This window comes from Chinchilla lanigera, unplaced genomic scaffold, assembly GCF_000276665.1.
Source record: "Chinchilla lanigera isolate Chin_1 unplaced genomic scaffold, ChiLan1.0 scaffold00029, whole genome shotgun sequence".
Lineage (NCBI taxonomy): Eukaryota > Metazoa > Chordata > Mammalia > Rodentia > Chinchillidae > Chinchilla > Chinchilla lanigera.
In genome coordinates, this window is record NW_004955430.1 from 19801651 (window position 1) to 19829566 (window position 27916).

Below are 27916 nucleotides of genomic sequence, written 5' to 3' on the forward strand. Positions count from 1 at the left end.
AAATTATTGGCCAGTTAGAATGAGTTTAGGGCCATTTTATGTAGTTCTAGAATGAAAATGCCTAATTCAGTTAATTAAAAAATCACTTTCTCAAGTACTACATTTCAAAACAAAGTGTAACAATTTACAAGCTGCTTTATATAACAGGCAACTGTATTCCTTCTGAAGAAAATGTTACAGTTATACGTTTATGGATCACTGAAGGGATATAATAGACTGAAACCTAGGAGATGTCCTTTCTAACTAGTGTATAAAGTTACAATAGTTTATTCACATATTATGTCGTTTTTAATTATTTCATCCTTTTATTATTTTTGCTACTTAAGACTTGAATATTAATACTACAAAGTGGCCAAGTTATTTCAAGTCTGAAAATTCTAATTAGTTTAATATTTTATCTGCAAAAATTGTGACTAAGGAATGACTAAGTCTTAAACTCAGAAACACAACAGAAATGTAATAACCTAGACAGTTTTATTCCATTATATTTCATAATTTTATGCATCATAAAGTCAACAAGGATAATGTATTCACATTGTCATTTGCCCCTTTATGCAATCTGAACCAGTGTGCCTGGTTTTTTCTCCTGTAATAAACGCTTGCTTTTCTCTTTATGAAGGGATATTTAGGCATTTCTCATACTTTGTCAAACCATGTCCAAACATCTCCAGTTCTCTTCTTTTCTTATAGCAGATGTCACAACTGTTATCGATGGCATATTTATCTCTAAACACCTTAAACTTATTCACTAGTATAGTTAGCATATATTTGATTCTTAGAATATAGAGCTGAAGGGTGCTCTTCTTTTACTAGAAAATCAACTAATTATCATACCTTATGTTGACAGTATATACTGAAGAACTGCAAAATTTTAATCAAAATCCACTTTCAGTTTGTTAAATAATTTCTTGGGAGAACCAGAGGTACAGTGACCTCATGATCAAATCATGAATCTCTTCAGAATTAACTTTTATAAAGACAGTTTTGATTATGTTTATCCAAGTAATGCAGTGGCGGCAGGTTGGGTAAAGGCAAAGTTTTACTTTTAGTTTCCCCAAATGTTGTCTCACTTGATTTGGGAGGGCTTGGGAATACCCAAGAATTATCTTCCAGAGAATTTCTGCCGTAGGAGTTGTGTTCCTGAAAGTCCGTACCATCATTAGGAATCAATCTTTCATTATCTGTCCATGACTGCAGAAGTGCTTTCTCTGATGAAACCTTTGTGTCTCCTGATAAAGGGGAAGATACAGTATGACAAAGAGGTTTGCCATTTGGTGAGGGTGGCCCATGTCTTTTGTATGTTGCAGTGAAATTCGTCAAGTACAATTTCGTGCTGTCTTTCCCAAGGTCTTCAGTGCATCCAACTGGGGTGCAAGCTAAAAACAAAGCACAAAATCAGTGTCAGTTTTCCTGGCATTTGTGCTCACAGAATACCATAACACTTCACTAAATTTGGCTCAGTACTGGTAATGAAATTACCATTTCTAAGTCAGTATGATCAAACAATGGGATTTGTAGATAAATTATGCATGATCTAAAGTCTAGTCATTCAGCTGTTTTTGGTGCCCCTTTCCTTACTGAAGATGGATATAGCAGTCCTGTCCTGCCAATGTCAGAGAGTATTAAAAGACGAATTACATTTAAGAAAAGTTGCAAACCAATAAAGTTGAAATACAAGATCCCATTCTTGGCACTTAATCTGGCTAGTGAAGGCCACATGTCTTTTGAGTGTCAGTGGGGGCTGAGAAAGGTGTTTTTGTTTTAAATAGGATTTTCCTTTGTTCTTCTAACCATTTTTCCATTAGCAGTCCAAAAGTATGTGTTTTGAGAAATAATTGACATTTATTATATATACAAAGGCTTTTATAGAGAAAACGGTTTAAAAGTTGTAAAATAATTCTACTTCTTAAGATTTTATGAATTATGCTGTGATCATAAGATCAAGTAAAAAATGCAAAAAATGTTTTGTGTGCGGGAGTGGGTTGGAATAAGACTACAACTAGAACATTGGTAATATGGGCTTCTCTGTTACTAATTCAACCTCAGTCTATCAGATAGACTGGAAAGATAACTCTAGCCCAAGGACAGTTAAGTGTAACTGACTGACTCCATGTAGTTTTAGAAGACTCCATGGTGTTTTAGAAGAAACAAATGCAACTACATTATAAAATAAGCTGTTCTTCTAAGGAGGGTGGATAGAAATGGGATAGAATTGGAAGTAATTAGGTGTAGTTTCTGGACAAATGACACATAGGTCAGGGAAAACAGTGATGTATGATCTTATGTCTGTTTCCTAGAAAACAGTGAACTCCATAGTAAAAAATGGTGATTTGTGTCTGGTACTGTTAAAGGTAATGTGTTAGAGGAGTTGATGTCCGAAGCATCAGGTGTATCATCAACCAACTAAGAAGGAACACAGGATAAACTACTCCCAAGTATGGACAAGAACCTTTTATTATTCTTTAGAAGTTGTAGTTACTACTTAAACAAAGAGCCATACTGAAAACTCACTAAAATTTTTCTTCCCAATGTGCAGCATTTTCCCTAATAGAATACCCCTGAGAAAAACTGTAATTCTCTAGTACTCTTTCAGACAATCTGAAGTGCAAATAACCATTTTAAATTAGGTGGTATCTTTTATCCTGTCATTCCATTTAAAAGTAAATCTTAAGGTATTCAAATATACATGACCTTTTAAAATCTATTATTTCATAGCAGATAAAAATGTACTGTACTGTTTTTCGCAAGGTATAAAAATAGCTTCAGCCACTACGACCTGTAGCTAACCCAAAAATCAGAAAGTTTGGTCAGCCAAGCAGTTAAATACAGAATGAAAAGCCATTAAAAATTTTGCTGGAAGAGGATAAAGGAAAGCATCTAGTTTCCCTCCTATCCAGTTGTTAGGAAAAATTACTAAAAATCCAAACACCAAAATAATGAATCAAAGTTACTGTTCTAAAAACAAAAAGCAAGCTCTTCATTTACTTGGTAGCACTGGCATTAAAAATTGCTTTAGGATTTTTTGTTGTTTTTTTAAGTATATGAAGTAGTTGTGGTAAAAGGTCAAGTAGAGCAAACTTAACACCTCACCCTTATACACATAAGCAACACTTGGCTGAGAAAAGCCACAAGGGAAAAAGAATACAGTACTGAAGAAAAAACACATCAGCAACACCTCTATGTGTGAAGCTGACCAGTATGAGACTGAAGCCAAAGCAAAGAATGGGTAGGCTGAGAATATACTATATATACTTCTTATCAAACTCATTTGATGAGATTTTGGTAAGATACAATAGCTAGTTGCTCTTCAAGCAGTTTGGCTGGAATCAGTGGTTTCCGGCAAACAGTGACTTGCCTTTTTTAATTGTGGTTGAGGCTTTCAGTTTTCTTAGTAGTTCAGCTTGTACTTGAGTCACCAGATGTAAATTAGACATTTCCCTCTTCAGTTCCCAGTATGCATGTTGCATATTATCACTGAAATAAAGGTTTTTATAAAAAAAAAAAAATTCCCATCAGTCTTCATGGTAAAAAAGGAGTAACTTTAGAAATAAGCCAGATGTGCTGGCAGATGCCTATAATCCCAGCACTCAGGAGGCTGAGGCAGGAGGACAGCTGGAAGTTGGTGGCCTACCTGGACTACAAAGTGAGTTCAATGCCAGCTTGAACAGCACAGTGAAACCCTGTCTCAAAAAGACAACCGATGTACATTTCTGTTCCAATTAGTTTTGTGATAATGTAAATTAAACAATGGGAAGATACTTAATTAGGACATTGTAATAAGTCAAGATACAATGTTCTCTTCATTTCTATCAATCACATGTACTGTGTTAAACCGAAGATTATAATAATCTATTCTAATTCAGGAGCTTATAAATCTCACACCTGAGATTTCACTATAGCCTATACTGTGCAGTGGTTTTAATGTAATTAAGTAGTAAGGAATATGCTCTTCATTCATAAATCTGCACAAGGATAAAGTTATATTCATTTATATATTCATGTATTTTAAATTTGCATTTGTTTGATTTTGACATTATGGACTGAAATGATGTATCAACTGCAAAATGTATACCCAAGTCTACATTAAAATAAAATGTAGGCTTCATGTATCACATTCTTTTATGTCTGACTGGGCTGTCTCATACTGTTGGTTCTAAACCAATGTGACATGACAGCACAAGATATGAAGAGCCAGATGATTTCCTCATAAGCTGAAGGAAGCTAGAGAGAGCGATTTATATTAACTGAAACTTTTAAAATGTCTTTCAGATTTTTATAATTAAAAGTATTTTACCTCAATGATCTGAGGAACCATAGTTATTTTAATTTTTAAAGGTTTAATTTTTCCGTAAATAGTTTTACTTAGACATTCATGGTTTTCTTCAGCTTAAGTGCCAAATGAATTGAAATCTTCAACACATATTTTCATTTTGTTGTACACGGATATATACTATATTAAGAATAACTGATCTCATAGCGTTCAAATAGCCATACTGATCTCATAGCTGATATAACTGATCTCATAGCATTCAAATAGCCGTACTGCTTTGTAGAGCTATCTATGTCAAACTAAACAAGTATGTCACCACATGCTTTAATTTTTTTCAGCCACAAACAAAAAAAATTACAAAAGGACAACCCTTCTAAAAATCTAAGTATTATCCCCTACTAGAAGAGCAACAGATGTATTAAAAAACAATTATTTTTCCAATTCTACTGAGGACTATAATTCATTCAATGTAAGTAGTACAATATACTTTATACTGCTTTGGAGAAAATTCCACTTGTTTTAGTCTGTTTTGAATGTCATTTGCTAATTCACAGTGTATTAAAAATCACAGGGATTTTTGCAGGTTTTTGATAGGTGTGAAACAATTACCTCACAAAAATCAGTTAACCAACTCTACTTCACCAGCTAACATCTAAGATGTTCACTACAGAAGAATATTTTACATAGAAGCCTGTTTTAAATGGGAAGATGTTAAGAGAACTGCTGATTCCTAGTGCAATTCTGGGCATTCAGTTCTTTCGAAAGAGTTACTCAAAGTATATGGCAGTTAAGTATACACACTGTACTTGTGCTAATTCATGCAGTCATAATGTGACCAGTATCATTTAAAAACAGTTTATTATTGGCATGAGATGGCAAATCAGTATCAGATTTGAAGAAAAGAAAATACCATGATCATATTTGGGTAGAGAAATACCAAGCACATCTAATCATTTAAAGTACATAGGCATGTAAAACAGAAAAGGAACAATTATGAAAGTGTCAAGTGTCTAATGGATAATGGATATTTTTCAATTCAATTTAATGCAGACCACTTAAAATTAGGTTGAAAATTAGGTCATGGAGTGTAACACCCATCTAGTGTCTTTTCGTCTTTTCTTTTATTGTCTTCTGAATTGAAAACTAAAAACATAAAAATCTAAGATTATTACTAAGTATAAGCTCTCCCTCTTGTGGATACCAAAGTAATTGCAATTACTGTTACCAGTTTTACAGTTGACAAATCCTCAAAGTATATAAAATTATTTTTAATTCTATCTACATTAAGGAAATGTTTAAACCATTACTTAGGAGAGAATGGAAAAGGCAAGCTGTTATTTTAAATCATTAGCAGGATTTGAACTAGCCCTGTGAATTATTAAGTATTTTACCTAAGTATTTTTAATTTATGCATTTTTAACTATGCATAAATTACCTGCCACCACACTGTAGTTTGTGATCTGGGAATATAAAGCTTTAAATAACACAAGCAAAAATCCTACTAAGGTTGTCTATGCAGAACTATATAACCATACCTGAACACTGAAATGTAACACTTAAGCATTCCAAAGAGACTCCCTGCCTAAATATTATCAATGAAACAAAAAGGACAGCTGAGCATTTATTAAGTGCTAAACATTTCACCCACATTCAACCACTTCGGCAAGCGAGTGTAACCTCATTCTGCACAGAAGGCAACAAGTTCAGGAGTCTACCCCAACCTACTATGCAGTTGCTTGTCCAAGCTGTCTTTTACCAGTGCAATCTAATGACTGCTCACTGCTCCTGTGGAATAGCATTTTTCATACAAACTTAAAGTGCCGACCACTGACACAATCTTCTTAGCCGCACTGTAAAACTTCACACCTCTGACATTTAATGAAGCCTGACTGTCTGCAATTTATGAAAGGATTACATGTCCTGATTATAAGTAAAGCTGTTTTCTTAACTGACACTATACAGTCAACTGTTTTGTATAGAAACTTTCTATTAATGATTATATCCTAAGAACTAAAATTATACTAAGGAATGTTCATAGCCAAAATCTATAAAATTTAAAATAATGTATTTTGACAATTTTGATTCACCCAAACAAATATCTTTTAAACACTCTGATTGCAGACAGCAATCTTCGTACACTGCAATCCAAAAAAGTTACAAAGACATCACACATACATTTGTTGTGTACTCTGATACATAATGCTTTGTTTTATTCTCCATCTTAAAAAAGCCTGTTATATCACAAATTTTCATGATCAGTAAGGAAACAGGGTGAACTGTAATAACCTAATCTGTATTTTCTAAACCAAGGATTTACATATTCATGCATCATCTGTGACAGATGCACAGTAAGTATACAAATGAAAAAAGAAGGAATCTTGTACCCAGATCTGGCTTAAAAACTGAAGTCATCATTTTAAAGCTAACACCAAAATAAGACAAAGAATACTGGCTGAAGTTCTCAGAAGGCTATTATTAAATGATCTTTTTATACAGTAAGTACTTTATAAAAGACCTCCAGTAATTCAAATGTTCGATCTGTCTAAAAAAAAAAAAAAAATGCAATGCATTGTTTGCCTGGCAGTGTAGTAATTTTTAAAAAGAGGAGTGTTCACCAGAGGAAATTTTCCAAATAATTGAAAAATACTTTTTAAAATATCTAAACCTAGAAATATTTCCATATACTTTAATATAATAAATTTATCATATGAATTAACCTTCCAACCAATTTGTAAAAATCCCAGTCCCTCTCATTCCTAGGCACACTTGGGCACTAAAGGGGAGCCCTTAGGACCTGCTTTAATTAAAATGTTCTTTAAATATAGCATACTGTTGGTATGTCCTTAGAACATAGGACTGGGTTCAATGGGCCCATCCCTTTTCTACTGTTAATTTGTACTTTAATAGTAGCTGGCTGTGCATCTCAGCACCTCTCCCTGAAGGATACAGGAAGCAAGCTGTGTGTACCCACCTGGTATGGTATGATGAACAGCACAGAGTGTGCATGTGTGCAAAAGTGTCAAAATGGGATTTGGACTCAACTATATGCTCTGCCTAATTGGTTTTGCATATGTTTGCTCAAGCATCACAGAGGGCCCAAGAGACCCACACTACTCTAAGCTCTGTTAAAAAGGTTTTGATTTTTCTGGAAGTAGCAGCCCAATTTGGTACAATGGCACATAAAAAAATAGATTTGCAAATTTTGGAGAAGGTCAAAAGTGAATCATCAGAGTACTCATGCATGACTGATGAAGATGACCCATTATGGTAAAATGCATGCTTTCGTAACAGAAAAGTGGTGTGAGTACATGACAATGATGACTGAAATGTTCACCATGTGAGCCAGTTCCTGGGACAGTGAAATGGAGCAAGAATCAACTTATAAAGACAAAGGGAATGCAGACTTCCTTGATTCAGATGACAAAACAGCAATGTGAATATATATTTGACTAGTCAAAGTGCTGCAAAATGGCCATACAACCAAATAGTAATACAATTTTAGAACTAGGTCTGAAAATATAGTGAAGGTCTCGGCAGACGTGAAACATATTGGACAGAATGCCAGCACTGCCATTCAGTGTTGGAAACTGTAACAGACAAAGTACTATAAGATGCTGTGAAATACACAAATAAGTAAAACTTTCTATAAGCAGCAACAGCCATATTAAAAATGTGTTTATTATGACACCTTCCTAACTGAACTGAAATCCCTCATAGGGCTCCTGTACTTAGCAGATTTCGCATGGTGATCACAGCAATGTAAAAGACTTCTGGAAAAATGATGGGTCAAAATATGGCATACAAATTTACGCCCTTGTTGATGTGAAGACTTATTTTTCTTTCAATTTAGATATTTATCCTGGAACTGAGCCTCAGGTCCTTATTCGTATAGGTTATAAACTGAATGATGTTGTGAACACACTTGCTCTTATTCCCAAACTGGAATGTGACACTCCACAACTGGTTTTACCAGTTTCCAATTGATGTTACATTTCCTAACAGAGCAGAAATTGACCAGCACAGGAACTGTAGGCAAGAATAAGGCAGAAATTTCAAATGAAAAAATGTTGCAACTTCAAAACTGAGAGCTGTTATAGTACAATCCTTTTACTTCAGAAAGTTGTAACATTAGACTCGTATATGGCAAAAAAAAAAAAAAAAAAAGCTGATGTCAACATTTCACCATGATGGAAATACCGATAGAGAAACCTCAACAACATGGAAGCCTGAGATGGAAATTTCAACAGAATGTGAAGCAGATGTTGTTGAGTTATACAGCAACTGTGATGTCACTTGAAACACAAAGCACTGGCCAATGGTATGGTTTACTCAATCTTACTTGATCCTAAACACGTGTGGCATAGTTTGGTAGTTTACAAAGAAAATCAGTGCAAACTATCACAGAAATTTTCTTAGAGGACTGGGACAGCAGAGGAAAAAGAAAATGTTTCTGCCCAGGGAACTACACCAAAAAATTGTGGAGCACACTGGTAAGCTGACAGGCAAACAAAGAGGCACAGAATCACAAAGACCTACTATAACAGGAAAGCAAAGATGTCCACTGCGCCCTACAAGAAAGTACAGAAAACAAAACACAGATACTATCCGTGTTAAGCGGCACTTGTGTTTGGAACATGCAGTTATTATATGTGTGAAGACTGCCTTGGGTGTGACAGTTAAAGCAAAGTTTATTTTTGTGGTAGACTTTTGTTTTAGTAGTGGGAACCAGACTCAAGACCTTGTGCTTGCCAGGCAGGTGCTGTGCTGTTGAGCTATATCCCTGGCCCCTTTTTGTTTATATTTACACTGTAGTTTACATAGGTTTTTATTTTTGAAGTTATCATTTAGGTTTTATAAGTAAACAGCTGATAATGAAAATGTTGATGTCTATTCGGAGCACTCATTACATATATATTGTGTTTTATTGGTATTTTATTTCCCTAAGTGCATGTTGTACAATAGGAAGCTCTGAGAAAGACAGGAAGAAGTGACAAGACTGCCATATAGGAAAGGAAAGCTAAGCACACCTGCTGTCAGTGTAAGTGATGCTTGTGTATGGAACATGTAGTTGTCATGTGGGAAGACTGCCTTGGGTGTGACAGTTGAAGCTAAACATTTTTTTTTTTTTTTTTTTTTGGTTTTTCTCCGGTACTGGGAACCGAAAAAGCTAAACATTTTTATGGTACAGTTCTATTGTCATTTTCATTGTAGTTCACATAGGAATTTATTTCTGATGTTATCTTTTAGGTTTTGTAAGGAAGTACACAACTGATGTGAAAATGATGTCTATTCTAAACACACAATACATATTGAGAATGTAATAGTTTATTTTATCGATATTTTATGTTCCTGTTAACCACACACTATATAATAACCTCCTGACAAAACAGCAAGACCACTGAGATTTCAAGTATGTCCTACAAAAAGGTCAGGAAAGCAAAAGACATATGCTGTCAGTGTAAGAGATGCATGTGTATCAAATGTGCTGTTGTCATGTGTGGACTGCCTTAGGTGTGATAACTGAAGTAAAGATTACAGTGCTATTGGTATTTTCATTGTAGTTCATACAGGAATTTATCTCTGATGTTCTTTTTATTAGACTTTGTATACCAAAAACAAGTCAATGTTGAAAATTTTGATGCTTTTTATAAACAATACTTTGTGATAGCTTCCTGTTAAGTACTTAATATAATGAACCTTATAAAATTAAAATTAATAATTCATCAATAGAAATACTCTAAAGAGTAAGTGTGGGTCTGACACATTTATGTACCTTGATAAAGTCAGTCCTATGCTCTAAGGGTTACCACAAAGTACTTTTAGACTAAATTTAGTTAAAGTAATACCTTCTAAAAATTGTTTCCTTTAGATGATCCTCAGAATTGATACTGAACTTTAGAGAATTAAAGACTGTAGTTTGTTGACATAATTATAGTGCCACAATTTTAAAAACTGGACTTAGCTGATTGGTTTTTTAACCTTCCCAAATCCTGGCACAGAGATTGTTCACTATCTTGATAGGTTATCTAGTGCTTTGACACAGAAATTGTGGGGAGGGGTGTGAGCAGGAGGCAGCTTTTCAAAATATTCTCCAAGGAAATGATCCAAATTATGCAATCCATAATGAATGGAAACAAAAGTCTTATTCTACACCATTTATATGTAATTTGAGTTACTCTGATTCTGGCTTATTTATCAATTCTTGGATATGATTTGAAGAGGTTTGTAAAAAGGACAAACAAGGTAAGTTATAAGAAAAAGTTTACATGGACATGACATTTAGACACATTGGTGGGGAAAAAGAGAAAGACTTCCTGGTCGTAAGTGCAGATAAAATTGTGAAGGCATAATTGAAATTTGTTCAAACAGGAGAGTTGAGTAATGGCACCAGACTCTATGGCCAGCAATAAAGCCTGGTTACTTTACAGAAGAAGTCTGCCCACTTCTGATCTGGAAGAGTAGCTGCAATTTCCTCAAAGTTCCTCAAATTGTTTTCTCTAGTTGATCTTCCTCTGAAGCAAGCTTTTGATAGGAATAAGTCTGAGACGATTCACAGTTTATTTAGGTTAATAAACTTGGAAAGCCAAATGATTTAACACTGCAGTCAAATCAGTAATTTTCACTGGATGGAAAGTATACATGTAGAGAGGCCATCCTAACATAGCAGAAACAAAATTAATTCATTTAAAACAAAGGTGTCACTTCAATAAAAAGGATCAAGATAAATAAGTAATACATGAACTCTGACAGCTACTTTAATTAAAAGGAACACTTCTCTTATAATTCATGGTATCACAAAGACTGAGGTTGTCCAAGTTTATTCTTAAGACAAAAGTGTTTTGGAAATGTGTAATTCCTCATATACAAAATCATGGATTACTATTGAATACTTCCACAAAGCTAATTCCTTAAAATTGTAACTAAAATACTACTTAATATTTAAAAATTTTAAGACATCAAAATGTGTACCTCTCTAATACTTAAGCTCAAGCCTGTTATTAAATATTTTTTAAAAATATATCTCACCAAAGGTTATATTTAGCATCCAAAGAGTATCTCTTTGCTTTTTTTAAGGTTAAATCCTAACAGAAATCTAGGTACAAACACAAAGTAACCTATGGAATTAAACACATTCTAATGGTGAAGAATGTTCATACCTTGAAATGCTTAGTCTTTGGAGATCGCTACTCTTCAGATTGTCTTCCTGAGATGAATCCTGTCATTTGTTTAAAAAATAAAAGTTAAAAAGTTGAATTATTTTCTATTTCTTCCCAGCTCTTTATGGCCAGAGATATGTTTCAACTTTAACAAAACACATCTCAACAGTACAGAGTAAAACTAGATTTCATATTCAACTTTAACAAAATACAACCAAGCTATCTCATAAAGTTCTAAATCATTTTGATTTATCTAGACCATTAATGATTTAATTTTTTCAAAAATAAAACTACTCTCGCATAGAAGAAATTGGAATCTTACAAATTTATTTCTGAGCATACTAATCTTAAGTCTATATTTTAAAAAGTATCATATATTTTTAAAATTATTGTTTTTCAAGGTATATATATGAATGAACTCCACGAGAAAATGGAAGTTTTTCGGTTATTTCATGTTTTTGTATTATGACCAAAAAGTACTAAGTTACTGTTTAGAAACATCAGCATAAATTTCCTCTCTCCACAGATACAAAATAAACTGGCAAGAACTTCATAAAGTCCCTATACTTCTAAGTTAAGAAAATCAAATTTAATTTTACTTAAATTATAAGTTTTAAGGTGAGTATTGAAAACTATATAAGACTGATCAAACCATTAAAGATCAATCTTATATAGTTTTTAATGTTCCCTTTAAAATTATCTGGTAATCTGAGCTACTTCGTTGACGATAACAATATGTAATATAACAACCACTGTTAATTCCTATCATTTTGTTTTGAAATTCTGTATCATTTTTATTATTTTTGTGTTGCTTTGTTTTTGTTTTTTGTGATTTTATATTTTTTCTCTTTAAAAAAAGAACTTTATGAGTACTCTGAATGTCAGACAGTAAAATAATAAAAATGCTTCTTACAGGAGTTAAAGCAGTTTCGAGTCTCTAATTTTAATACTGCTAGAGCTTAAACTGCACAGTGGAGAGCTCTATGGAGGAAGGCGTAACAGAATTCGCCCATCAGTCAGGGGAGTTATGACCCTACCAAAGCACATACCCTTGAATATTGTTCTTTCCTAATCTGCACAGGAATCAAATAAACCAGTACTTTTAGTTTCTTTGTATCATTAACTTAAAAATAGTTTCACTAGTGTATACTTATATGTATATGTTCAATGGAAATTTTCCTTATTTTTAAAGCCAAAAAAAAAAAAAAAAACATCTGACAGTTTGGACAAGAAAATAACTCCAGCTACGAACAACTTAGAAAAGGCTAATGTAAATCAGCAATAAGCTTGAAGAGGTTGTTTCCAATATTCAAAGATTTTTCATGGCCACCAATCAGTTTGCAGTTTTGAAGGCAGTAATAGATGTTTCCTAACCTGTACAATATGATATAGAAGTCTAACATAAACGAGTATTAGGAAATAATGTTCACACTATACAGGTTCCCATACTACAGGACTTCTCAGAACTTTTCATACCCTACAGCTTACTGTAAATCTCTACATAGGCTATTATTAAGAAACTCAAACATCTTCTGTATCAACTCCATTTTACTGATCTAGTGTTTCTTATACTTTTTAGCTCTAGAATTTTTATTTTTCCTGGTTATCAATTGTTCTGAACGTAAATGCTGGAATACTGAAGACACAGAACATCTTAAAAGTCCTTAGTGTAACTAACTGCTTTTGAAACCTTGACCTAACACTAAACAGTAGCTAAATTCACTAAACACTAAAAAAAAACAAACAAAAAATAAAACAGCAGTAAGTCCATGTAGGATGCTATTATATACTTCGAGAGGTACTAAAAGTATATTTCACATAAAGTGCCATCTTAAAAACATTTGCAAACATGGTTGCAGTAGATATGTTTATGTGAACAGAATGTCCTTCTTTGGCTTGCTCTCAGATTCCCACATCCAAGAGGATTCTAATCAGCAACACCGCTGAAACAAGACATTTACTAAAAGATACTCCACAGTAATGAGATTTCAACTTGGGATACTTAATAAGTTGTTATCTCCCCTATTCCTTTTCTAGATTCATTTCTTTATATTAGGATAGGCATTGTTTTTTCACAGCCTCCCCCCCCCACCACTAATAAATGCTTACCAAAACAAGGACTGTGTTTGAAATCTTTTTTTCTCCCCTTTCAATATTCCTACTTAATCTCACCTTCAATTCTTTAAAAGTTTCTTGTTTCTCAGATTTAGTTTCATCATCAGTTAAAGCGATTTTTAAGTTCTTCTAAAACTGCTTCTGTGATCTCACTGCTTAGGAATGATTTAAACTAAAAGTAAATTTATTCCCTAGCACCATCTAGTGGAAAAGAACAACCAGCCAGGAATGAAATTTTACCCATAACCTTTAATACACAGACAGTTAAATGCACTGCCTTTCTGGATTAGTCTAACCAATTTTTTTCAAAAACATTAACTTACTGAAGACAGTATGTATGTCCTGGGCACTATGCTAACTGCTTTATATATAGCAATTTAATGTTCATGAAAAAAAAAATAGGTACTTAATGTCCATAGAAAATAAGTTCTTTGAAAAGTGAAATGATGTTCCTAATGGTATACAGTTAATAAGCAATGCAAATTATGAGCCAGATTTCCATTATTCCATAACACTGCTTCTTACTTTACAATGAAACATCCTTAAAAACTATCAAATTACTTCCTTTCAAGTAGAATATACATACTATCATGATCCAGAGCTTTAAATTGCAAATATTTTCTTACACACGTCTTTTTAAAAGGCTCTCAGAGGCCACGTAATGGGCTTGTGCAACAGGAGGGTAGAGGCCTCTGAAGAAATGGTGGTATGTGCTGGCCACATTCCAAGCTGGGAGAATCAACTTCCAATGTCAAACAGGAAAACAAAAACCAAAACAACACCCTTTTTCCTCTAACAAGAGTTGACAACAATTACCAATGCTTCGCCTTTATAAGATCTCCAAAGTGGGGGCTCCAAAGTAAGTTCTCGCTGCCCTGTGCAGTAGAATTCATCTGGTTAAGGCCAAGACATAAGGCTATTTTATTCTTACACCTGGCTCGTTCTTAGCCAGTAGTCACCCCTGCTAAAGATTATGGAGAGGTAAGTGTTGGCTCCACAAAAGGACATTAGGGATTCAGGCAACACCCTGGCTGGCAGTGAAGAAGTATGGGAAATACTTCCTTTTTTTAGACAGTGGTATCCCAGAAGAACAGAAAAATAGGAGACACAGTTCCTTAATAGTGCTGAAAAGCTACACAGAAGAGTTCAGTACAGGATTACTGAACTGTTTATATTATACCCAGTTTGGATTACAAAGTGCCATGAACTGGCTATATACTCCAGATTAGTAAGCTTCAATTTCTAACAACTATTTAAAATCTTTCATTTGGTGCACAGCTCTCACTCTCCCTTGTTCCTACATCATTTTCTTTGTTGTCCTTAGCACTAAATGTCATGACATCTGAAAAAATGACCGTGTTTGTTAGAAACCAAAGTAATATATTAGTGAATACACTCCTGGTGAGACCCTGAGAGGTACCTTGTGTCTTAGTAGATGACTTTAGGCTAAGCACACTACAGAAGCTTAGCAGGTTTTTTTATTCTCCAACTCTGGAATTCTTAGCTATTTCTTGATAATTAAAATTGCTCTAAAACTGTATCTTCTAAAAAACAGGGCCTATAAAGCTTTCTTGCTACCTGACGGTTTTTCTTTAAAGAACTCTAAAAATCAAGTTGTCTCTTGCAATTTGTAAATAAATCAAATCAAGTTAAATAAAATGGGAAAGTTGAAAGTTGAGTTCCTTTTAAACATTACAGGAAAAAAAGAAACTAAAGGAAAGGGAGTTTGAAAGAACTGTTATATAACTTAATAGACACTTTAAATCTTTTCCAGAAACAAAATTATGTAACTCTAGGGTCAAACTAAAAATACATAGTATAAATTTTAACAGAAATAGTTAAAGACGATAAATGAGTTTTTGACTGAATAAAAACATTCCTAAGTACTTATAATTAATGATAATTGTATATCATTTTAAGTGCACAAAGAATACTAAATTTTTCAATTTAGTAATTTTGTAATACCATTTGTTTGGCTTTTTGTAGCTCTACTTTGAGATCATTACATTCTTTTTTCATCAGTTCCAGCTCTTGTTCCAAACAATGGATCTTCAGGTCACAGCTCAACTTTTCTACCTCCCAGTTTGATGAAGGTGGATTTAAATTCCTCATCACTACAAAAAGGATTAACATCAAAATTGTTATCTGTGCTTTTTGCACTGACTGATTATAATTCTAAAATAGTTATGATAGTAAAATATAGATCAGAGAAAAACGAATATAAAACACACAAGAATTAACAGTTTTTAAGGACAGTAATTACTTTTAAAAAGCTATGCTGAGAATAAGAAAATCTAATCCTGTTATAGAATGTATTAATCACCCACCTCTAGTTTCTATTTAAATTCAAGTATAAATTTGTCAGCTTAGACTTTTTAAAGATATCACACTAATCATGTATACGCTTAAATGTAGAAAGACTGATAATCTATTCTGTATAAGCCAGAATTAAGATATGTATGAAATTCATAAGCTGAGACTCAGTTAATCATTTCATTTAGTTACTTTAGAGTACAAAGCTTGGCCAATAGCCTAGAACATGGTGTCAAAACAATTCTATTGATAAACACTCCACTGCAGAAACTCATTACAAGTAGATATTGTTTTACCTTTGATACGGTACTTTAGTCTCTCCATATACAAAAAGCTCTAAAGAGTTATCATAAGTGATCTATTAATTTTCTATCAAAAGGTATCTCAGGGGCCTACTCTTTAGCTTATAAGAAAAGACTCTTAATCCATAACCATAAGACCAAACTATCCACCTTAACTTTTCATCTGTATCTTTTAACAATCTTTAGAAAGAAATAAATAAAAAAAGGAAATGAAAGTACTTCATAGGTGTTTCTAAAAAGTGCAGTAAAAAGGGTAAGGCAGGACATAACCAGTGAGGTAGAACTTCTGATTTAAAGCTGGGGTTTCACTCCTTTCCTCCTCCATTTCATCAAAAACTAGCCCTGAATAAAAACCATCAAATTTAAAGAAAAGTACAATTTCTAGCGAAGAAAAAGTTAAACGAAACTGATATTGTGAAAGCAGAACAGAAAAATTAACATATGCCAAAATTAAAAATAAGGTAAGGCCATAGAATATATAACTGACAATAACACACAAAGTAAAAAATGTATTAATTCTGTTAGCATTTTTATAACAAGTGGCATACCCTGTTGAGTTTCCACCTCTGTTCTCAGCTGAAGGAGTTCTACTTCTTTAGATTGTAGCTGCTCATTCAATACTTTCAAAGATTCAGAGTTGTCTTTATTCTATTTAAGTAGGGAAAATGCCAAATTACATTCAATAAAATCTGTGTCTATATCCATATATGTCTATATATTGGTATTGTATCTTAATTATCAGATAGATATTAAAAAACTTATTCTAGCCTTTAAAAGTAAGTTAGAAAAAATGAACTCAGTTTTTCACTAATCTCTGCTCTTTGTCTCAGAACATTATTACTCATCAGCTTTTTTCTTATAAACACAGTTCTACTATGGCATGATTTATCAAAATAAATTAGTGGTGTTAGATGTATTTCAGTCCTAAACATCATTACAAACTTATTACTTACTTTTGTATTGAAATATGCTATAAATACAACTTGAAAATTTCCATTTAGCCTTGAACATGTGTATTTAAATTTCTAATTAATAAATATAAATATTCAACCTCATTTTTAAAAACCTCTTGAAAGAGAAAACTGATTGGTAACATAAAGGTTTTTTTTCAGACCAACTTACCATTTTATCCAATTTGCTTTTCAAATTATCTCTATCAATGCAAACCTCTCGATATGCATGATAGGCCTTATTTACTTGTTCTCGTCCCACAGAACTGGTTTCTTCATCTAATCGAGCTCCTACAAGCTAATGGTATGAAATTAGAAAAGAAAGCTTTAGAGGATATACTACACGGGAAAGTAAGTCTGATGGCTCTACTGCTTACTTTAATAGTAATGTAGGGATAAAGCCCAATCTATAATACAGTATTTCATTTCTAAGCAAGTTATCTTTACTGATTGAGAAAGCAAAAAAGTACAGAATACACTTAATAATTTTTCCATGCTTTTACTTATTTTATACTTCATAGTATGTGTTTTATAGTACATTAAATCATCATACTACAACATAGTACACCATTCTTTTAAAGTGCTTAGGCATTTCCCAAGTCTACTGTGTCTCATTTCCATCATCTGAAAGAAAAAGTGTCTAGTTAAGCCATATCAACATTTTAAGAGGGGCTGGGGATTTAGCTCAGCGGCAAAGCGCCTGCCTGGCAAGCGCAAGGTCGTGAGTTCGGTTCCCGGTACCGGAGAAAAACCAAACCCCCCCCCAAAAAAAAAAAAAAAAAAAACATTTTAAGGAAAAAGACATGTCAGGTTATTCACTCTTGTACTGCTTCAGAATAAAAATTATTAGGCTTCTAAGTCATAAAATAAAGAACTATTTCCAACGTTATCCACCAAATCCCACTTTTCAACTAATTTTAAGATATAGCTATGAGCACCAAAAAGTTACCATCTCTCACTTTATTCTAGTATACCACAAATTTAAACACTATTAAATTCATATGAATGGAAAGAAATTACAATTTTTACAGCTGATTCCCCGCATTTTACTTCATCTCTATGAACTGAACACTACCATGCTCCATCCTGAAGTTATTTTTTTGATTCAGCCACACTGTCTCTCTCTTACTCCCCCAAAGGATGCGAAGACCAGTCATCAAGGCAAATGGCAGTTGCAGCAAAACAACACCAAGAGCCAGACAACACTCTGTGTCTTCCTTGTGCTTTCTGGTGCTCTATATATTCTGAGAACTTCTCTAGGAAGAAACTAGAGGAACGATCCCTGAAAGTATAGTCTTTTGAGTTTTTTAGTACAGGATAATTATTTTCTTAGGTTGCTAGAAACTCATTTTCTTAACCCTTTGTGCAAGTTGCTTTTTGTAAACTATAAATCTGATCTGAATATAAACTAAGATTAAAATAAGCCTTGAAAATAAATGGACAAATGAGGAAGATTTGCCAATTTATAAAATCAAATAAGCGGTAATTTATACTGAATTAGCTACTTCATTGTATATTTCATAACGTTTATAAGCAGCATTCTAAATGAAAAAAATAAAAGGCATTTATTTATCAGTTAAAACCATTATTTACATTATGTGTGGAAAAGAAAAAAGTGAATGCAGAGGTAAAGATTGTGGTCTTAGTGAAGAACATACTAAACTAATGTTCTAGCAGCTTCCTCCTTTAACACTTAATTACCTCCACCAGTATGTCACTTTTTTGCACAGATTTGAACATTCTGAGTAAGACTTTTGCAGCTATGAAGGTGAGGTAATTCTGAGAAAAGAAGAAAAAAAAAATCTGGAATATAACTTTTCTAATTTGCTAAATCCTATCCTAAAAATATTTGCTAAGCACATGACAAATGAAACAGTATGATAATGTTAGTGCCTAAGAATTAGATTCATAGTAAGTTGTCCTTGGAATTTAGTACAATGAAGGACTACAAAGAAGAAAATACTTAATATATCATGTCTTTTAAATTACTATTTATATCATAAAACATGATGAAAGTAGAAGAAGAAAATTACCTTTTCTTCCAAAAACCGTATTCTCTTTTTTAGGAACGAGTTCTCTTTCTCTGAATCATTAAGTCGTTTTTTGATGTCTTCATAAGCAGTAACAAGGGCAAAATGTGAAGCAACAGACTCATCTCCTGAATATATTGAAACTGGAGTCACTGTATCTCTTCTATGAGCTTTTTCATGATTCAGAATGCAGATATCATCTTCTACTAGTGCATCCATGACAGCTATTTAAAAAAATGAGCAGGAAAAAAGATATATTTAGAAGTGACTTACTGGGACAGTGCTTACAATGCCAATTTTCTTTTAGAAGCAGTAATGTACAATTGTTAGGAGCATAGCTGCTTGGTTTGTAATCCACGTTCTAGCATGTAGAGTTTTTTAAGCTTGTGCAAGTTGTTTAAAATCTCTGCCTCAGTTGCCTTATAAAGTTCAGGCAAGGAACTACCTCATAGCCTTAAGAATATTTAATGATTAATAGCCATAAAACATTTAAAACTACCATCTATTAGAAAGTCCTACAAAATTCTGCAAATACCATTTTCCTTGAAAGAATCAGATTTTTTATGCCTTCATTTGTTCATCTTACCACTATAAATAGCAAGTTTTATAGCTTTTCAAACTATAAATTTTCAAAAATTCTTTGACTATAATTCATTATAACATTATAGAACTTTTAATACATACTGTACTGTATATTCTATCATTACTAGTGCTGTTTGTCATGCATCACAATAGAAGACAAACTGATTAACATTTGGGTGTTCACTACTGTATCTCCATACACTTTGTGTGTGTGTGGGGGGGGTGCGCGCGCGCACTCCAGGGGATCAAATGGGAAACTGCACATGCTGGGCAAATGTACTACTGCTGAGTTACATCTCTAGGCCCACTACATTCTTTTTGTATTATCTAATTTGATACAAACCTTTTTTTTTTTTTTTTTTTTCCTTTTTTCTGAGACAGGGGCTCACTATGCAGTTCAGGCTGGCCTTGAGTTTACTTTCTAGCCCAGGCTCATCTTGAACTTGCAACAATTCCACTGCCTCAGCCCCACAAGTGCTGGGTTTACAGGCATGCGCCACCACGCCTGGCTAAATACAAGCAATTCTGTGAGGCAACGATCATCCATATTTTATTGTAATAAAACTTAGTAAACAATTACTTTAGAGTAGTTTGTCTAGTTATGGCTATCTACAGGTAAAATCTTAGGCTCTGTGAGGGCACAGGCTACATGTATTTTGTCCACTTATGGCTTTAACTCATCAGTGTGTAGAAGAGGTTCAATAAGTATTTATTGATTATTAGAGGAAGAGTGGATAAAGTTATATCGAACTCTGACTCCAAGTTACCTTCATTTAATGAAAAATATTCTCGCTCTGTACATTTACTTATGCTACACAATTTAGCACTACTCCCCCATCCAAGAGTTATGTTTTTGAAAAAACACTATCGAAAAAGAAAACTGTAGCTTGAGCCTTTGAAGAAGGCATAGGGAAAAAAACCTCAATATCTAAAAAATCCTTTTAAATATTCTTTAGTCTAAACTAAAACATTAAATATAGCATTCTACATAAAGATGATCAGTGGAATTTCATGTATTTAAGGTTAATAATGATTACTGAATTTTTTTTGCTATTCCTTCCTTCATACGAAAGTTGATTACTAGTATCAGTCACTTTTCAAAGAGCATTACAAATGAAGAAAATGAGGTAGAATTCAAGTTAGTTTTCCAACCTTAGTAAGAGTTGAGATGTAAACAGAACCAATTTAACCCTCCAGTCCATGCTTCACTATGCCTTTCTTCCAAAACTCGCTGCATCAACTGATGCCTATAAAGTGGGTGTTTTAAAAATTTATTTCGGACAACAGGACTACTTCATTAATGAAAATTTTACTTGTAATATTCTGACTCTGGTCCACTTTTGCTGTATTTTTGCCTTTCTAATTTATAACTAAAAACTTCCCAATTCCTATAAAATGAACCCAGAGTGTGGAATATCTAAGTGATTTGCCTATGTAGCAGTCAAGACAGGTTGGTAAAAATTAATCTGTATACTCCAACTCTTTAGTACATAAAACCTACAAACACGAATTTAATTGTTTTTAACCATGTAAGTAACTACTGTTTATATATTTTCACTAGTGCATATTAATTATTCAAAATAACGTGATTCACAGCAGCATTTTCTTGTCTTCTGGCCATTTTAATTTTTTTACTCCTTTGTAATGCTGGCGGTCTAACCCAGGACCTTTCATGTGATAGAAAAGCAGTGTTCTACCACTGAGGTATACCCTCAACCCAGTAGTTAGAAGTTTTGATAACAATATTGTGCTTATGGCCTTATTTTTAAAAGATTAATGGAAAGAAATGTTTGTTGTTTTTAAAAAATTATAGTAAATAAGACTAGGTATAGGTGAAGAATGTTAAATGTTAAAACTAGTTTGATCTATTTTATTAAGTATAGTAAGAACTAGTTACACTTTACCACTTAGCTAGAAAAATCAAACTTCCTGGGCTAGCTAATTTGGATATCCATGAAAAGACATTTTATTATAACAGAAGTATATGAAACATGAAGCCAACTTCTATAGCTTTTTCCTCTGTTAGAAATATGGTTGAAGAAAGATGAAAGGGGCTTATACAAATAATAAAACCAAAGGCTACATATAGCATACTTTATTACTTTTTAGCAGTTTTCTTTTCAGTACAATAATAAATATAACAGAACATCTGCCTTGTATTATTTGATTTCTTTCTAAGATCTTATTTTCCTTGCCCATGTAGCTTTTAACCAGAGATCTGGTTTATACAGAATACGATAGATAATAATATTGTGATACATATGTATTTTCGCAGGGATAGAAATTAAAATTCTCATTTCCATTTACAACTGATTTAAGTGACAATTAGTTTAAAGATTAATAAAACTTGATGGTTTTTATCTGTGGTGCTAGTAAATTCTGTCTTATATATGTTATATGACTTTTTCATATTTTTAGGATACATTTTAAGCAGTTTTCATGTTGTTTTCTGAAACATTTGAAATAGAATAAAAATACAGAATGATATCAAACTTGAGGTTTTTTAATGCAAATGTTTTCTTATAGCGATTACCTATATGTAAACTTTTAAATGAAAACAAAGCTAACATAAATACATAAAATGAACAAGTCTAGCTACTCACTTGGTATATTGTATAAAATGTGACCCTGCTGACATATTGAATGAGCACATACACAGCCCCATCAAAAATACCTCTAAACCTTCTAAGGGGTAAGGTTTTATAAAAGATTCATTAGGATAGGAAAGTATTAATAGCTTAGACTCTGCTATCTTAAGTGCCTCTGTTGTATACTGATTATCTGATCTTGAGTAAGCTTCATGAATTTTTCGGGGTCCCACTTTTCTCATTGTGAAATGGGCTTAATACGATTTTACCACAAAAAGCTACTTAACTGGATAGTCTTAAAAATTAAATGAGATAGTGTTTATGAACAGCACACCACTAAATAGTTCCTTTAGTTGTTGTATTAATCAGGATTGTGTTACTGTAATAAAATACCCGAGATAGGATACTTACAAAGAAAAGGTTACTTAGCTCATAGTTTTTGAAGTTTAAATCCAAGATCTGGTGGCCCATTAGGTTTTGGGCCTGAGAAAAGGGCGTATGTGGGGGCAAGCTACTCAGATCGTAAGCCAGGAAGCAGAAAGAGAGTACTGGATCAAATTCCCAGCATCCTCTTTGAGGGCACATCATCAAGGATCTGTGCATCTTAAGGCTCCATCACTTTAAGATGACAGTATTAACCAGTACTCCCACCCTGGAGATTGGATCTTTGGAACTTATCCAGACCACAGCAGTTGTCAATATTTTCAGTAAGTGTACCTAAATATTGTTCACATTATTCATTTCTTTCTAAATAGTCTACAGATTAAAAACCAAAATCTATAGTCCCCATCATAAAAGACTATCATTGTTTTTATCTTGTCTTTCTAATTTTATGTCGTGCTTTTCACCCTTCTTCCCCATACTCTTTGAGGTCTTTAAACTTTGAAAACCATTCCTCCTTCCCATCCCCCACCCCCCAAAGCATATTGCATTGTTGCAAGTATATGACCTACAATTTTAGTGAACAGCACCCCACATCGGCTTTTCTTGCTTACTAAGTTATTGTTTCATGATAAAAAACAGTTAATACAAAGATCACATGAGCTTGTGAAAAGTAAAAATGTAAAAGCTCAGATTTTTAGAGTAAACAATGGGACGTCTGTTTTGATGGTGTAGAGCAGTTCATGCTGTGTACATGTCTTCAGCAGTTTTACTTTTAATTCAGATTTTACCCCTTTAGACTGCATCCCACCACTTAAGTAGCCATCTACTCTTCTTTTACTTTTAAAAAACAACCTATGTGTGTGGGTGAATCTTATATGCAGAGACATACACATACTTGCAGTTTGCAGTATTGGAAATAAACCGTATTTTCCTTTTGCAAAGCAGATACTGAAGGTTTTAACTAGCAATAGTATGTTTAGGATGATGATTACTACTATTTTGTAATAGAGTTGAAGCTAGAAAGGAGAACAGTAAATCCTGTTAAATGAAGACGTCCTAAACAATGTACTATTAGAAGGTTGGCTTACATGAGAATCAGCTTAAGTTAATTAAGCTAATGTCAATCTGCCACTTTTTCTAAGCTGGCATAGCCCATTCTTGTTGGATTTTATTCATAAACTGAGGATTCTAACTTTAGAGTAGGAATTACATTAGGAGGTAAAGGTAAGGAAGGGGGATGATAAAATTGAAGTATGGGGCCAGGGATATATCTATGTAATGTAGCAGGAATAGACAGCAGTCATTTCCAAAACTTAAATATCCTTGGACTTCTCTTAGTCATGAAACTCAACAATAAATGTATGTCTACTTATCACAGAGAAATGATCCAAAGAAATCTGGCTTTCTCAAGAAACACTGCAAGAAGCTGGGGATGACCTATAGCAGTGTTTTACAAAGTGAGTACAGGCCTGTAATCCTTGCACTCTAGGAGGCTGAAGTTGCAGGATCACAATTCAATTTCTAGTTCAGCTCAGGCAAACTCAATGGCTTAGTGAGACCCTGTTTGGAAAAGAGGGAGGTGGTGTGGAGCTTAGAGTGAAGGCTCCACATGTTTCCACTGCTAGCACTACCAAAAAAAAAAAAAAAAAAAAAGATGTACAGCAATGTCTTAGAATCACTTGGAAGTTCTGTTCAAAAACACTGGTTACTCGGCTCAACTGCAGATTTATGTAAAGCAGAATATATGGAGGGAAAATTTCAAATGGCACTTTCAATCACCCCTAGGTGATTTTAAGTTCCATACAATTTGAGAACCACTAATCTAGATACAACAATGCTAAGGAGCTACTTGATTTATAGAATTCCAATTATAACTAATTTTTTGTACACTTGTAGGCAAGGTTAGTTTTATGTTATGAATTGGTAAAAACAACCCAACTTGCTACTTATTTTAACGGTACAAGAATTAGTTTCATATTTGTCATCTAATTTCATTACAGTACTGCTAGAGTTAGATATGGTACATTTAAAAGCAAATACATCTCTTTGTGGTCAGAAAAGCATTTTATATATTTGACAATTCAATTTTGTTTCTTCCTAGAGGTTTGTTTAATAATAAATTAAAGAACTGAGCTGAAAGATATTGACTATTATTAATAACAGTAAAATTCCAGGAATAATGATAAAAAAAGGGCAATTTGTCAGTTGAGGTGGGTAGAAAAAAGAACAGTAATACCTAAGGCTAGTGGAGAGACATAAGGGGAAAAGAAACATTTAAACACTATTAATCAGAACTATTTTAAAATATCTTAAATTGCGGCCCTCAGTTCTTCAAGATACGTATGAAGGGCTTGGTATGGAAAATTACAGAAATATCTCTGACACAAGACTATTCTTTTTTCTAGGAATAAATATTAGTATACTGTCCTTTGCGCTACATCTACCATTTACTGATCACATATACATTAAAAACTCATGTTTTTACATGCATTTTCCCACTTCTTATGTAGACAATATTATTCTAGTTTACAAAGTCTATGAATATTATTTACAGCTACAAAACAAAACAGTCACAAAGTGGGATGTGAACCCAGATAAGCTGTCTAGACACACATTCTGAATGGCAACACAAAATGAATTTGAGTTTTTGAATCAGTCTGAACAAAGCAGAAGTCTATGATAGAATAAACTCCTGTGAAAGATGTAAAACCCGATCCAGCGGCTCTGCCACCCTGATTATATATCTGGTCACCTATCTGAATCTACGCTTTGCGAACTATTGATAGAGTTGGACTACATCATTAAGATGCCACCATCCTAATTTGTGAAGGCAAAATTTTAATCAAAATACAAAATGACAATCTAAATAGAAGGGAATTCGCATTTGTTCCAGAAAGTGAGGAATAGGTAAAATTACATGACCTCAAGTCTACACCAATTTTGGCAAGAAAGGTATTATCATCAGCCTAATTGAGGCTCAAAGAGGAGAGCTGTATTTGCTTATAACCACGTGAGCAGTATGTGACAGAGCTGGGGTTTGAAGCAAGACCTACTGTACCTCTTTCCTTTATTCTGCTCTGCCCCCTGAGGTGAGTCTTGTTTAGAATTTCCATCACCTTTTTACTTCTGAGAAGCTAGGATATTCCTGAACTCACTTTATACAATCAGTTAAGATACTATGGGGCAGAGGGAAGTGAACAAACGACCTACAGTAGTGTTTTACAAAGTGAGGTATACTTGTAACACTTCTCTTTCTCTATTAAAAATAAAATAATCAGACGCGGGAATATCCTTCCTGTTTATAGTAAGTAAGGGATCATCAAGCACCCTATCACTTAATTCTGTAATTCAGCAAGTGCCCAAAAATGTATTCAGCATCAGACATACAATATAAAAAGTTTCACTTTCATTTTTATGATCCTCACGAACACCCTAATTGCCTTAGACTAGAAATCAGTTTGTGTAGCCAGAGAATCATTAGACCCTTTCAGGGATAGCACAATATGAAGAGGAGTCTATTTCTCTTCATCCCTTTCTTAAAGTAATGCATCTCAATGCAACTCCAGCACCCATCATACATTGAATGTTACCGATTTTATCGATTATGTTCTAGGAAGAACAGGACAACTGCACTTTGATTCAGAACATAATTTAATATAAACAGTTATATGGGTTTTATTACTATATGGATTAAAAAATCACATTATTTTACTTAATAACCATGACAATAGTCTGTATTAGTAATTATTACTATTCGAGTGTTTTATGATAGGCTAAGCAATGTACTTCACCTTCTGGAGAACTATCTGTTTTGTTCTTCCTAAAATTTCCCTTTATCTATGTAAATCTTTGAGGTGGACAAGAACTTCCACATTTTACAGTTGTTCTAAGGAGACATGAACATGGGTAGCCGATTCAAGTGCTAGCGCAAGTCCTGAAAATATGTTTCAGTCTTAGAGTAAGCATTACCCTTATTTCAGAGACAGGGCAAACCAGGAGGAGGAGAAGGTTTAGCCTATTAACCACTGTCAAATGAATACAAGGAAAAACCAGCACCTAGATCCTGGTTCTCTGATCTGGTCCACTGCCATTTCTCAATACATTCTCTTTAACAGAAAACGTTTTATTTACATACAATTTACCACTTACCAACAATACTGCATTCAAACTTTGTAACCAACCTTGAATTACCCACTATTCCCAATTTACAGAACATGTGCTGGTTGTAACAGACTGGGGAACTGGAGGGTTTTCAGAGAACTGCAATTCAGTTTACGCCTTAAGAACTTGCTCTGTCCAACTTAAAAATCCCAAAGAAAGTGCATTCTGTGTTGAAAGGTCAACTTCAACCCTAGTACTTCAGCGTCTTCGCTCATCTTAGAGTATTTCCAACACAGTACGACTGAAGCAATTTATGTTCTGATTTGTTTTCGCTTTTGTGGGTATTTTATTTCACTTTCGAGTATTACTCAAATCCCTTGCACGTAGGGGACGAAGGAGTCAGCCTATCTTGCAAGAAATAACCGAAAACGGGCTGTAAAGCGTGGGCTACACACGGGAGAAACGACGAGGCGCTGGGCTAGCGCTTACATCGTGCGGGGCTCAGGTCTGGGCAGCACCGCTCTTGTCAAGTGTCCCTCGTTCCTTCCACTTACTTGCCGTCTCAGTGAATGAAACGCCTAGCAAAGAGCACAGCGAAAATGGACAATGGGTGAGACGTGCAGGGCAGGCGCGGCCGCAGAGCCGGGGTGCGGGGCCTGGCGGCGAGGGGCGTCTCGGGCGGGCCTCCCCCGGTCGGAGGAGGGGCGCGGGAAACGACGCGGCGCTCGGCCCGGAACGGCGAGCAGGCTGGTCCCGGGCCCGGCCCCGCCGCCGCCAGCGCACGCCCGGCGCGAGCGTGGACACTCGCGAGTGAACACTCACCCTGAGCCCCGGCACCGCAGGGCCGCCCCCAGGGCCGCCGAGTTTCGATTCCCCAATTGTTTGGAGACGGCCTGAAAACAAACCGGGTCGGCCAGGGGTCACCACGGGCTTCCGGTTTCCTCGAAGCCACCGCTGCTTCCCCCGAAGAGGTAACGGCTCCGGGTTCGCCGCGCAGGGAGTCCCATCTCTTCCGCCTCGGCCGCCGCGGCGGCGCAGCCCGGGCCTCCGCCCGCGAGCCCGGCGTTCAGAAGGGAGGGGCGAGCCGAGGCCCGTTTCCCAGCAACGCGCAAGCGGAACCCGAG

At 34.5% G+C, this 27916-nt stretch overlaps 1 protein-coding gene across 3 annotated transcripts; it reads right to left on the bottom strand.

Annotated features, from left to right (window-relative positions):
* Positions 1-455: 455 nt before the first annotated feature.
* On the bottom strand, positions 456-27916 carry Azi2 (5-azacytidine induced 2; the record flags this gene model as incomplete). Of its 3 annotated transcripts, XM_013515642.1 has the most annotated exon segments (9): positions 456-1376; positions 3356-3474; positions 11428-11486; positions 15508-15656; positions 16706-16805; positions 17280-17405; positions 19141-19361; positions 27282-27370; positions 27615-27916. In XM_013515642.1, coding segments are annotated over 7 exon segments (1182 nt in total). In that variant the 3' UTR covers positions 456-963.